This window comes from Rhinolophus sinicus, linkage group LG12, assembly GCF_036562045.2.
Source record: "Rhinolophus sinicus isolate RSC01 linkage group LG12, ASM3656204v1, whole genome shotgun sequence".
NCBI lineage: Eukaryota > Metazoa > Chordata > Mammalia > Chiroptera > Rhinolophidae > Rhinolophus > Rhinolophus sinicus.
The window spans coordinates 53,934,800-53,949,588 of NC_133761.1; the positions used below are offsets into that span (position 1 = coordinate 53,934,800).

Sequence of the window (14,789 nt, forward strand, 5' to 3'; positions counted from 1 at the left end):
TAGATGCTTAAAAGAGTGGACTTCATGATGGCAGAATGAAGAGGTTGGCAAATCTCTCCTTAAAAGCCACCATGAAACTGGACAAAATTGTCAAAAACAACCATTTCAGGGATTTATAAGTCAACCCAAGGTAAATAAATTGAGAAGCACTTATTCATGAAAAAGCGCTGAACTATAGTTAAAACCAGCTCCCTTCTCTGGCCCACACCCCTGTTCCCTCAGCTTGCGTGGGGCAGTAGAACTGCTAGCATGGAGCTGCTTCTAAAAACCAGCAGTTTTGCTGCACGAGGGGGCTGACTTGACCTGGATGGAGAGCTAAATACCCATGCCCAGTGGTGTTGCCACTGAAAATAACAAACTTGGTGGGAAGTGAAAGAAAATATACAGCCTTACTGGCCTGAAGTTATAGCTGTGTTTGAAGTGAGTGGCAAACCAGCAGATTAAGCCAAATATTCAACCATTTTTAGCTTGTGGGCCATACGAAAACAGGCCAGCCTAGTTTGTCAACCTCTGCTCTAAACCGTTAGGTTATATTAAATTAGAATTTAGGAAAATAAGAACATAAAATTAGATTTTTGCCTTCTTAATTTGAATTGTTGTTTTAATTCAATTATTACATTTCTTATGGTTTTAATTCTGCACTAAGAATTTTTATATTGTTATATCACTTTTCACTGTTCAATAAGGACCATACTCAAGGCAGATAAGAACTTCTCTTGTTTTCCTTTCTGAAACTTACAAGATAGAATAAAATGGACTTCCTTCATCAGTTTTTTATTACAAGAATTATATTTACTGTTAACAGAAATTGTGAGTTATTCCAAATTGAATACGCAGTACAGTCAATTCTGATGATTTGCAGTAGTTACGTTTAATAAAGTTGCCGTGAACACTATACTAGTTGGACCATTGGTCCTAGGGGACACATAGGGTTAGGATCCTGTGAGCCTGTGGTCAAGACATTTTCATCAAAACATAACCTTGTTTTATGTGTGATTATATTTAAAGATACCTGTTAAGTAGAAATTGTCAATTAATGTTGAACTCGCCACCAACTCATGCCTGAATGAAGCTTAGCTAACTTTTTCTTGTAAGGCACATCACAGCCTTCTTGCTTAGGAACCCAAGATGGCACTTCACTATCCTGGAAGCAAAATCACCTGTAAAAAGCACAAAAGTAAGAAAAACATGGCACACGCTTAGACCTTGAGAAGAGCACTTGTTTACAGCCTGAGAGCTGAAACAAGAAGGCGAGCGTCTCCTTGTACAGTTCCAGCTGGGAACATGTGCAGCTCAGATTCTCCTTGCTCTGCACGTGTCTGCAAAAGCACTGTGAATATTGATTCTGAGTTACAAATCCATTTTAGCGACTAGGCAAATTTGCAAATGTGGAATACATGAAAAATGACGCTACTGGCAATATCAGTCAGACTTTCCATCTTTATTTTCATAAGGTCATAGTTACTTATTTCTTACCAGATGTTTTTAATTCCTTTAGGAAACGATGCCCCCACCAACACATACTGCATTTTCTGGCCACCATCTGCCATTTGTTGGTTTTACCTATACTAGTAGCTGGTAAGTTTGAAAAGAACATAATTTAGACAAAGCAAATTAAAATGAATTGTGGTTTTAAAAAATATAAGGCATGAGAGGACTTTGTAAATCAAAAATTAGAGAAAAAACAGGATGAAGCTTGTCATGCAGGGTGTCAGGCGGGGTCTCCGGTCCCGTTCCCCACATAAGAACACAGGACATGGTGAGGCCAAAAAGGAACACCCACGGAGCCATAGGTAGGGGAGTCATACCACTATATTCTTGCTGGCAGCTGGGTTGGAGACACAGGAAGCAGGAGCCACACTATCCGCAACCCGCCATCCACTTGTCTCTGCCAAACAATCTCACTTGCTAGCACTGCTTCTCTACAATCTGCAATCCACACTCCACCGCTTGCTGGCTCAGCCACCATCTTCTTGCTAGCCCCCATTTTCTGCTAGCGTAGCCACAGCAGTTATATTAGTGGCCAATGGCTCACTGGTTACAGCTGACATCCAACTAGCCACAGCTGATGGCCATCCAATCACAGTTGATGGCCATTTACTACCTGAGCCAGCACTTTTCCACGTGAGGCCGAGAGCCTGGAAACTGCACTCCTGGTTCTGTCCCCACACTCCACCCCTACAGGGTCTCGCCTCAATCTACGCGACAAGCATCTTCCCTGAGGGGCCCTGTGGAGGCGCCTGGAGGTGAATGCAATATCCTGGATACAGCCAGGCTCTCTGGGCACAGCCAGGGTTTCTCAGGGCACCTCTAGTCCTTCTGGACACAGCCAGACTTCCTGGGCTTCTTAGGGTACCACCAGTCTACCCGGACACAGCCAGGGCCTCTCAGGGCACTGCCACTCTCTCTGGGCACAGCCAGACTTCCTAGGCTCAGCCAGGGTTCTCAGGGTACCACCAGTCTTCCTGGGCACAGCCTGTCTTTCTCACATATTCTCCATGGCTGCTGGTCAAGACACAAAAGCAAACATCCATCAGTTCCACTACATGGTGGTATGTTCCCAAGCAAACAGTCAAGTGGTCCATTAAATTAGGGATGGAGCCCATTCCCCATAGTCCACAGTCATTCGCCAGGGCTGTGCATTAGCCTCACAATGTGTGCCCTCTCCGCAGGGCTAAGGCTCCAGGTCCTCCCCAACCTGGGGGTGAGGGCCTCAGCAAGCACTTCCCAGCCCACATGGCTGCAAAGTCCTTCGCTTTCTCTGGCCTATGCTGGTTGGAGAACCGTCCACGTCTTCCCACCCCTCCACGGGGTCCAGCTCTCAGGTAGCTGCTCCTCCCGGTCTTCCTGAGACTGAGTGTTCATAGGCACAAACCTCTCCACTGCCCTTCGGAGAGCTTAGGCCGGCACCGTACCCTGCTCGCTGCGCCATTTGTCGTGCGGGGCAGCCTGCGGGGTCTCTGGTCCCGCTCCCCACATAATGCAGGACATGGTGAGGCCAAAAAGGAACACCCACGGAGCCATAGGTAGGGGAGTCATACCACTATATTCTTGCTGGCAGCTGGGTTGGAGACACAGGAAGCAGGAGCCACACTATCCGCAACCCGCCATCCACTTGTCTCTGCCAAACAATCTCACTTGCTAGCACTGCTTCTCTACAATCTGCAATCCACACTCCACCGCTTGCTGGCTCAGCCACCATCTTCTTGCTAGCCCCCATTTTCTGCTAGCGTAGCCACAGCAGTTATATTAGTGGCCAATGGCTCACTGGTTACAGCTGACATCCAACTAGCCACAGCTGATGGCCATCCAATCACAGTTGATGGCCATTTACTACCTGAGCCAGCACCTTTCCATGTGAGGCCGAGAGCCTGGAAACTGCACTCCTGGTTCTGTCCCCACACTCCACCCCTACAGGGTCTTGCCTCAATCTACGCGACAAGCATCTTCCCTGAGGGGCCCTGTGGAGGCGCCTGGAGGTGAATGCAATATCCTGGATACAGCCAGGCTCTCTGGGCACAGCCAGGGTTTCTCAGGGCACCTCTAGTCCTTCTGGACACAGCCAGACTTCCTGGGCTTCTTAGGGTACCACCAGTCTACCCGGACACAGCCAGGGCCTCTCAGGGCACTGCCACTCTCTCTGGGCACAGCCAGACTTCCTAGGCTCAGCCAGGGTTCTCAGGGTACCACCAGTCTTCCTGGGCACAGCCTGTCTTTCTCACATATTCTCTATGGCTGCTGGTCAAGACACAAAAGCAAACATCCATCAGTTCCACTACATGGTGGTATGTTCCCAAGCAAACAGTCAAGTGGTCCATTAAATTAGGGATGGAGCCCATTCCCCATAGTCCACAGTCATTCGCCAGGGCTGTGCATTAGCCTCACAATGTGTGCCCTCTCCGCAGGGCTAAGGCTCCAGGTCCTCCCCAACCTGGGGGTGAGGGCCTCAGCAAGCACTTCCCAGCCCACATGGCTGCAAAGTCCTTCGCTTTCTCTGGCCTATGCTGGTTGGAGAACCGTCCACGTCTTCCCACCCCTCCACGGGGTCCAGCTCTCAGGTAGCTGCTCCTCCCGGTCTTCCTGAGACTGAGTGTTCATAGGCACAAACCTCTCCACTGCCCTTCGGAGAGCTTTGGCCGGCACCGTACCCTGCTCGCTGCGCCATTTGTCGTGCGGGGCAGCCTGCGGGGTCTCTGGTCCCGCTCCCCACATAATGCAGGACATGGTGAGGCCAAAAAGGAACACCCACGGAGCCATAGGTAGGGGAGTCATACCACTATATTCTTGCGGCTGGGTTAGAGACACGGGAAGCAGGAGCTGCACTGTCCGCAACCTGCCGTGCACTTCTCTCTGCCAACCAACCTCACTTGCTAGCTGCAATCCTCCTCTCTGCAATCCGCAGTCCACACTCCGCCACTTGCTAGCTCAGCCACCATCTTCTTGCTAGCCCCCATTTATTGCTAACTCAGCCACAGCAGTTATATTAGTGGCCAATGGCTCACTGGTTACAGCTGACGGCCAACTAGCCACAGCTGATGGCCATCCAATCACAGTTGATTGCCATTTACTACCTGAGCCAGCACTTTTCCACATGAGGCCAAGAGCCTGGAAACTGCACTCCTGGCTCTGTCCCCACAAAGCTACTGCTAGAATAAGTTAAACATTACGAAATGAATAGAACATATAAGAATCTAACTCATTTTGGAGGAAAAAGAAGAGGACAAATAGAGCGCTCAGAATATAGCTATTAGGAGTGGGGCAGGAATTAGACGTGTCTCATGCTATTGAATAAATACGTCTAGGTGTCAAGCATCAGAACTTTTTGCCCATTAATGTTAACCATCTTTTCATTGACCCAGTTTAAATTCCATTGAGAATGATTATAACACTCCTTGTGTGCCCCCTCAATTCCTTGATTGTCTCATTTTGTTACACTGGTTTTGCTAAGTCGACATTCATTGTTATAATTCAGTTTTCTGTGTGTACCTATGCAGTTCAGTGTCTAGAGAAAAATATCTGACTGTTCTTACCAGTCGCACTGTAAGTTCATGATTACCAACCTCACGTGTTCCTTTTTACTGCCTGACAAATATATCATATTACTGAGTGTATTCATCTTCCGCTGTCCTAGGTAGCTATTTCATATTGTATACTTTCCTCTGAAACCTCTATCATCCTCACTCTCACCTGTGATCTCGCTTCCTCTTTTACCGAGAGGTTGAAGCAAACAGCAGACAACTTCCACATGCTCCCATCTCCACATTTACTGCCTACATCCCTCTGGACTCGTATGCTGTTCTTTTTATGCATGAATTGTGAGCTAAGGCCGACCCTTTCCCTCCCCTTTTGCCTACTCTAGTGCATTGCTAGCTGTTACATCATAAGATTTTTCCTTTCTGTGCATTTGCATAATCACATCATTTCCATCAGCTCACAGACATGCATTTTTTCCTCCCATCTTAAAGCAAAATATAAAATCTCTCTTAATCCCACTTTCTTTACCTGCTACCAACCATTTCTCTGTTCCACATTATAGAAAAATTACTTCCAGCTGTTGCATATTTTGTCCATTTTTCTCATTCTCCTCTTTCTTGCCATTTTCCAGTCAGGTGTGTGCGCCCATCACTTTATGCAAACTGCTTTTATCAGTGTCACTACTGACCTCCACATTGCTACATTTCATCATCATTTCTCAGTCCTAGTCTGACTGATTTGTCTAGACTCATGTTATTTGTCATGGCTCCTTCCCTCTAAAACACGTTCTTCTCTTAGCTCCCAGGGCCCTGTCCTGGTTTCTCCTTACCTTTCTGGCCACTCCTTTTCAGTCTCCCTTCTGCTGCCTCCTAATCTCCCTCGTTCCACCCTGAGTCTTTGCATCTTTTCCGTTTATACCGTAGTGTTCTCCCAGGTCCTTGCTGATGACTCCTACTGTGTGTCTCCTGCTGAGACCTCTCTCCACTCTTCTCCTTAAAATCTCTCTTAACCATCTACTTCAAACGTTCATAACTTTGATTCTTATTTTTTCTGAACCTGTCTGCGTGACCCTGTGTGGGGGCAGAGCCCCAGAAAGTAGTTTACAGGCTCTCAGCCTCACGTGGGGGGCTGCTGGCTCGGGTAGTAGATGGCCATCAGCTGGGGCTGGTTGGCCGTCAGCTGTAGCCATTGAGCCATTAGCCACTAATATAACTGCTGCGGCTACGAAGGAGAGCTGAGGAGAGTGGAGGAGAGTGAAAGAGAGTCGTCGGTGGGTTGCAGACAAAACGGACAGCAGGTCGCACGTCCAGTGAACCCAGCCTCCAGTGAGACCGTAGTGGTATGACTCCCCTACCTATGGCTCCGTGGGTGTTCCTTTTTGGCCTCACCATATCCTGCGTTCTTGTATGGGGAGTGGGAGCAGAGACCCCGCAGGCCTCCCTGCACGACACCCTGCTATAAGTCAGAACATGTCACTCCCCTGTTCAGGACCAATCTCCACTGCCCCCAGCTCTGCTGGCTTCGTATCTTAACTGCAAGCCAAAGTTCTTAAGGCCCTAAATGACTGGCTCACTTTATCTTTCTATTTTCTACTACTCTTCCCCTTGCTCACTCTACTCCAGCCACGCAGGTATCCTTTCTGGTCCATGAACGTGCCAGACATATTCTTGTTTCAGGGATTTTGCACTTATGTTCCATCTGCCTGGAATGCTTCTCCCACTGATATTCCCTGAGTTCCCCCCCGCCCCCCGGACTTTATTCAAAGTTACTGAGTGATGACTTACCACTTTTTCTAAATTTTTATTTCCTCCCCAATGCTTTATTTCCCCCTTTCCTGCTTTATGTTTGCTCCTTAGCATTTAACGCTAAGGTACTGACTATATTACATGTTTATTTTGTTTATTTTTGTCTCTGTCACTGGACTATAAGTGCTACATGGGCAAGTTTTGTCTGTTTTGCTCACTGCTGCATATCTAGCTCTTCAAATATTTTAAATTATATTGAGTTAAAGGAAGCATTATACTTTTGGATTCCAGATTCTAGTTAAAGAGGACCATGGTTGGTGTTTTTGACTGTGATTTCACTTCAGTGGTCACATAAGTGGTCACAAACTACCAGTAATAATCCTTCAGCAAACTTGTTTTTATAATTTATGGTTATTAAAATTAAGGTCATTTGGGCAATTTAAGTTTTCATTTTAAAAATGCTTCGGTAAAGTCTTTTATGGTGATTTTTCAAAAAAATTGTGTTTTATCATCATTCTAGATGGCTAATTGTAACTAGGTATTCAAATCCATATTTTAAATGAACAATTGCAAAAAGTTATCTTTTTTCTTCAAACTTTTTGTTTCATTGTAAAACTATTTTTTTCTCTTCAGCGTTCTTTCTGATAGGAGCTGTTTGAGAGTTACAGCTGGTCCCACTTCACTGGATCTTGATGTTAATGTTCAGAGAACTCTGGATAACAACTTAGCAACTGAAGCTTATGAAAGAAGAATTAAGCGCCTAGAACAGGAGAAACTTGAACTTAGTAGAAAGCTTCAAGGTAAATATATTGTTGTAAAGATAATATTTTCCCCTTTTTTGTATTTTCATTATTTTTATAGTGTTTTTAAAATTTATTTTAAATTATAGTTTACTTATTATATTAGTTTCAGGTGTACAACACGGTGATTAGACACTTACTTATATAACTTATGAAATGATTTCCCTCCATCCCCGTAAGTCTAGTAACCACCTGACACCTTACATAGTTATTACAATGTTATTGACTATATTCCCTATACTGTATTTGACATCCCTGTGACTATTTTAATGACTGGCAGTTTGTACTTCTTAATTCCCTTCACTTTTTTTGCCCATAGGAGTTTCTTATGTTCCTATGTATTTCTGTACTATCAGTTGTAATGTCTCCTCTTTCATTTCCAATTTTACTAACTTGAGTGTTCTCTCTTTTTTTTTCTTAGTCCGGATAAAGGTTTGTCAGTTTTGTTCATCTTTTTGAAGAATCAGCTCTTAGTTTTATTTCTCATCTCTGTTTTATTTCTGCTCCGATCTTTATTATTTCTTTCCTTCTGCTAACTTCGGATTTAATTTATTCTTTTTCTAGTTCCTTGAAGTGTAAGATTAGATTGTTGATGAAGAGCTTTCTAATTTCTTAATATATGCCTTTATTGCAATAAACGTCCTCTTAAAACTGCTTTTGCTTCATTCCACAAATGTGATATGTTGTATTTCTATTTTCATTTGTTTTGAGTTAATTTTTTATTTCTCTTCTGATTTCGTCATTGACACACTGGTTGTTCAAAAATGTATTGTTTAGTTTACACGTATTTGTAGATCATCTCATTTTTCTCGTGTTGTTGATTTTTAGTTTCATACCATTGTGGTCAGAAAAAATATTTGGTGTGATTTTAATCTTCTTAAATTTGCTAAGATTTGTTTTGTGTCCTGTCATATGATCTATCCTGGAGAATGTTCCATGTGCACTTGAGAAGAATGTGTATTCTCCTGATGTTAGATGGGAAGTTCTGTACATGTCTGTTAAGTTCATTTGTCCTAAAGTATGCTTCAAGTCTAGTATTTCCTTGTGTATTTTCTATCTGGATGATTTATCCATTGCTGATAATGGAGTATTGAAGTCTCCTACTATAATTATATTATGTATTTCTCCCTGAAGATCTGTTAGCTTTACTTAATTTATTTCAGTGCTTGGGTGTTGGGAAGCATAGGTATTTACAATTTTTATATCTTCTTGATGCATTGATTCCTATATCATTATATAATTGGTGAATTCAATCCATTTACAGTTAAGATGGTTATTGATACGTAAGGACTGTTATTACTGTTTTTTTCTTTCTGGTTATTTTGTATCTCTATTTTTTCTTTTTCCTTCTGTTTCTTTCTACCTTTGTAAGTTAGTGGTTTTCCATGGTGACAATTCTACCTTTTTAAATGTTTCATGTCTATGCTCTACAGTTTTGCTTTGTGGTTACCGTGAAATTTACATAAAACATCTCATTGGTAAAACAGTCCTTTTTGTGCTGATAGCAACTTATCTTCATACACTTTTACTTCTCCCCTTTTATGGTTTTGATATCACAGATCTTATTATGCTGTGAATTTGTTACCAAATTGTAGGGGCTATCGTTGTTTTTCATGCTTTTTACCTTTAACATTTATGCTATAATTGTTTAACACACTTCTAAAATAGAATTCCAGTTTTCTATTTATCACCTTCATCAGAGTTTTATGTACTTTATCTGTTGGTTCAGCTTGAAGAGCTCATTTCAATTTTTCTTATAAGGCAGATCTAGTAGTGAAGTCCCTCAGCTTTTGTTTATCTGAGAAAGCCTTTATTTCTTTCTAATATCTAAAGGATACCATGTTTCCCTGAAAATAAGACCTAACCGGAAAATAAGCTCTAGCATGATTTTTCAGGATGACGTCCCCTGAACAGAAGCCCTAATGCGTCTTTTGGAGTAAAACTTAATATAAGGCCTGGTCTTATTTTCAGGGAAACAACGTAATTTTGTTGGATAGAGTATTCTTGGCTGGCAATTTTTTTATCTTTCAATACTTGGAACATGTCATTCCTCTCTCTCCTTGCCTGCAGGATTTCTGCTGAGAAATTTACTGATAGCCTAATGGGGATTCCTTCATAGGTTACTTTTTTTTTCCCCTTTAAAATTATTTCTTTATCATTGACTTTTTTATTTTATTTTATTATTATTCCCCATTGTCTTTTTTTATTATTATTAAATTTATTGGGGTGACAATTGTTAGTAAAATTACATAGATTTCAGGTGTACAATTCTGTATTACATCATCTATAAATCCCATTGTGTGTTCATCACCCAGAGTCAGTTCTCCTTCCATCACCATATATTTATCATTGACTTTTGACAGCTACATTATAATGTGTGTTGAAGGTCTTTGGGCATTGAGATAGTAAAGTGTTCTATCAGCTTCCTGGACTTGTATGTCCTGTTCTTTCCTTAGTTTGGGTAAGTTCTCATCTATTATTTCTTTAAATATTCTCTGCCCCCTTCTCCCTCTCTTCTCCTTTTGGTGTATCCATTATGTTGGCTTTTATAATGGAGTCTGATAACTCTTGTAGGGTTTCTTCACATTTTAAAATACTCATTCTCCTTTCACCTGAATCATTCTCATACCTGTCCTTCAGATCGCTGGTCTCTCTTCCATACGGTCTGCTTTATTTCCAGTGCTTTCAAATGCATTCTTCATTTCATTTCTTGAGTTTGTTGGCTCCAGAATTTTTGTTTGGTTCTTTTATATAATTTCACTTTCTTCAGGAACTTACTTCTTCTGTTCATTAATATTATTCCTGAGTTTTTTGAATTGCCTTTCTGAGTTTTCTTATAGCTTGTTGAATTTCTTCATAACAGCTATTTTGAATTCTTCATTAGATCACAATATTCTATGTTTTTGAGTTTGGTTGCTGGAGAATTGTTTTCTTTTTGTGATGCTGTATTACCATGATTTTTCAGTGTTTCATGAAATGTGCCTCTGCTGTCACATTTGAAGTAGCAAACATTTCTCTTATTTAGTGGGTAAGGCTTTGTTTGTTTACTTTGGTTCTAAATCCAACAGGTTGGCAATCAGAAAACTTTCTTTTGTTTTCCAGAAGGTGGCGATATAGCACAAGTTTTTAGTTTCTCTTACCGGAACTGACTCACTTCTCAAGTTTGGAGTGCACTTAAATATGATGATGGCAGAGTGGGGGGAGGTGTGTGCTTAGACTTGGAGCTTTGGGTGTATTTATGGCCCAATGGGGGGATCCTAGAGTGGGGGAATCCCAGAGGTCTGTGGGCAGACAGCAGGAAATTTGTTCTTCAGTTGTATTTGTCTGCCTTCTTCCTGTTCTTGTCCTTTTCCCCAGTCACTGAGGTCTCTTCTCAGAAATTGGGGTATTGCTGGAGAGCCAAGGGGTCTGTCCAGCTGCAGCTCTCATGGTCAGGCTGACTTTTACTCACCACTCTCACTTCCACCTTTGCTAGAGAGGTCGCTGCTGCTATGGCCTCTGCAGCAACTCCCTTGGCTCTGTGGCCTTCTCTGAGGTACAGTCCGGCAACTTTTGGATGTGCAGATGGATGGCTCTCTCGGGTATATTGGTGTGCTGTACAGAGCACTTTGCTTGGTTATGGATGTCCAATTAGTTGTAAATCGAAGGAGGTAGAAAAAAGGAATGACCCATGTCACATGATGCTTTGATTTTAAAATGGTGCTATACATACTATAAAGTGTGCAAGTATTCTATTTAAGTATAAGCCCAAGCCCCATAAAAGTTTAAATATGTGTACATTCATGTACAAGCAATATATAGAACATTTCTAGCGTAGTATAAAGTTTCCTCATGCCCCTTGCCAATTTGTAAGCCACCACCCTGAGAGAAACACTATCTTAATTTTTTCACCATTAATTCATTTTACCTGTTCATGAACTTCATGTAAATGGCATCATACAGTATGTTCTCATTTGTATCTGGCTTCTTTCACTCAACATGTTGTTTTTCAGATTCATCCATGTTGTGTATATATCAATAGTTTATTCTTTTTTTCATACTGCTGGTTAGTATTACATTGTACATAAATACAAAAAAGGTTTGTTTATCCAATATCTTAATGGATTCTAGCTTATGTAAGAAAATACAACAGATTGGATGGCTTAACAACAACAGAAATTTCTCACAGTTCTGGAAGCTAGAAATCCAAGATCAAAGTGCCAACATGGTCAAGTGAGGGTTTATAGCCAGTACCTTCATGCTGTGTCGTTTCTCCAAGGGTTCTCTTTTATTAGGCACTAATTTCATGGCTTAAGCACCTCCCAAAGGCCCCATTTCCTAATAACATCATCTTTGGAGGTTAGGATTTCAGCATATGAATTTGGGAGGGACACAAACATTCAGGTCATACCATCTAGTCCATTGTTGTTGACTATTTGGGTTATTTCCAGATACTGACTATTACAAGCATAGCTTCTGAGAATATTATTATTATTATTATTATATTTTTTTGGTGATCATATGTGCTTATGTCTCTTGGATGTCTACCTAAGAGTAGGATTTCTGGGTCATAGGTTAGAGTATTTTCAGCTTTAGAAGGTATTGTCGAAGCGTTTCCAAAAGTGATTGTATCAATAGTTCCACTAATAATGCATGAGTGTTGTTTCCTTTATATTCCCATCAGAACTTAATATCAGTAGCTTTTATACTTTTAGCTCTTACAATGTCTGTGTAGTGGTGTCTCATTATGATGTCAATTAGTGCTTCCCTAGTAAGTACTGACATGAGTATCTTTTCATATATTTACTATCCTTTTGGATAGTAAGTCTTCTGAAGTCCCTGTTCAAGATTCTTGCCCATTTTTTTTCTATTAGGTTTTTATGTCTTTTTGAAAACTAATTTCTATTCTGCCACTTCTCAAACAGTATAAAAACTTTACAAAAACACTTTGTGTGATTGTTGTTCTATATTTGACCTCTCTGTTGTAAACCTATTGATAAATTTATTTTATTGTTTAAGTTTTTATTACTTACTAATTTTTTTAAAAATATCTTTTTATTTACCCACATGTTTACCCTTTTTTTCTCCCTAATGATTCATGTTTCCATCTGGAATAATTTTTTCTTTAATCTGAAAAACTTCCTCTAGTATTTCTTGTGATATATGTGTTTTGTGACAAAAATCTCTCAGATTTTGTTTGTCTGAGATGTGTTTATTCTGCCTTCATTTTTAAAGGATATTTTGCTGTGTTAGAAATCTAGCTTGGCAGTTTTTTTTTTTTTCTTTAATGTTATACAGATATTATTCCATTGTTTTGTGACATCCATTATATTTGAAAAGCCAGCTGTTAACCGTAGTCTTTTGAATGTATCTTATTTTCCCTCTTGCTGCTTTTAAGGTTTTTTTTTCTTTAACTGCAGTTTTGCTATGATCTGCCTAGGTGTAGTTTACTTTGTATTAATAGTATTGTATTAATATTTAGGATGCATTGAGCTTTTGGAATGATTGGGGTGCATTGAGCTTTTGGAATCTTAACTGGTATCTTTTATCAGTTTTGGAAAATTCTAAGCTATAATCTCTGGATATTTCTTTTGCCCCATTTACTCTCACCTCTCCTTCTGTGACTCCAATTGTGTATATCTTAGACTGTGTGCCACATTTTTTATCCTGTTCCTCGCATTCTTAGTTCTGTTTGTGTTTAATTTGAATATTTTTAATTGACTTGCCTTTAGGTTCATTAGTTTGTCTTCCACTGTGTCTATTCTGATGTTAAGTCCATCCAGTGAGTCTTCATTTCATATATTTTCTCTTTTCGTTTAAGAATATCCATTTGATTCTTTCTTCCAGTTTTCAGTTCTTTGTTGACATTTTTCATCTTTTTGGTTATCTTTTCCTCTGTTTTCTTTAATATACTAATAATAGTTATTTTGAAGTCCTTGTGTGGTAATTCCAACACCTGGATAATCTGTGGGTCTGTCTCTATTTCTGTTCTTGTCTTCTGATTATTGATCACATTTTCATGCTTTTCCAAATGTGTCATAATTTTTATTGAATGACAAATATTATGGATAAAAATAACAGAGAGAATGATGTTTTTTTTATTTCACTCCAGATAGGGTTTCCCTTTCATTGTCTAGTTGGAAATTGAGCTAGGACAGGCTGGTTTGCAGATTTAATTAGACTCAACCTACTTCTGGGTTCAAATGTCATGAAGGGAGAACAAGATAGAGCTTGGTTGGGGCTCTTTCTCCTTTACTCCGTAAACTGTGGGAGATTTATTCTGCGCTTCACCCTCCTACCCCATGGCACTTCCAAGTATGGCAAATGTCTTGATGGGGAGACTGGCATGTGTTTGAGATAGACCCTCTTCTTCAAGTAAGCCTTTGCCTCTGAATACTCCAATATCATAGGATATTTCAGTCTGACTTTTAGAAGCTCCTTAACTTCCCTGCAGCCCCCAGATACAACAATATAGTATAACGACAAGAGCACCACATATTTAGGGCTCCTGAGGTTTCTATATTGTTATACCAGCTCCACCTATTCTCCAGAAGCTATGTTTGTTTTTTCCCCCTAGCCTAATTTTCCTCAGTTCAGGGCAAACTTGAGCCTAAACCCCCTCACAGAACGGGGTAAGGTTCCGAGGTAATAGGCAGCTGTCATAGCCCTTTCAACTCACTATGGCTCATCCTTCTCTGGTTAATTAGTCCTCTTGGTTTTCCCAGATACATGATGTTTGTAAAAATAAGATTTTTGCAAATTATGTAGTATATTTTTACTTTTTGCAGTGGGAGCAATAGAACAGTAACCTGTTGTTTCCTACTCCATCTTATTCTGAATGAGAAATTTCTATGTCCCAGGTTTTTTTCATGGTTTGAATTACTCAATATGTTCTTAGAGAGTATTGTTACCTGTGATTGGTATAATTTGCATAAAGCAAACCGAATGAAAATATAAGATCATTGCCTTTTGTTATTAACACCTGTTTTATACAGTGGCATAGATTAACATTTCAGCCAACTCAGCCATTTATCAGCTATCTATTGAGCACCAACGAGCCAGAAACTGTTCTGCATATGACTGGGAATATAATAACAGAAAAAGAAAAAATGCCTGCCCTTGCACTGCTTGCATTCTACTTTGAGGAGACAGATAATAAATCAAATACAAAGTAGGGTCATCAGCTGAGTATACGGAAGATGGAGAATGTATTAGATTTTTGACAAGAAAAAGAAAAGATGTGGAATGGTCAGTTTAGAGAAGAGTAAATGGACTAAGGAAATATTTTAGG

At 40.5% G+C, this 14,789-nt stretch overlaps 1 protein-coding gene across 18 annotated transcripts in view; it reads left to right on the plus strand.

Annotated features, from left to right (window-relative positions):
- The window catches only part of CDC42BPA (CDC42 binding protein kinase alpha), a 203,728-nt gene that overhangs the window by 102,363 nt on the left and 86,576 nt on the right, over window positions 1-14,789 (plus strand). For all 18 annotated transcript variants that reach the window (XM_074316911.1, XM_019730880.2, XM_019730876.2 and 15 more), the window contains 2 exons: window positions 1,499-1,578; window positions 7,353-7,519. In XM_074316911.1, coding sequence (XP_074173012.1) covers window positions 1,499-1,578; window positions 7,353-7,519 — 247 coding nt within the window. The remainder of the gene's footprint in view (window positions 1-1,498; window positions 1,579-7,352; window positions 7,520-14,789) is intronic.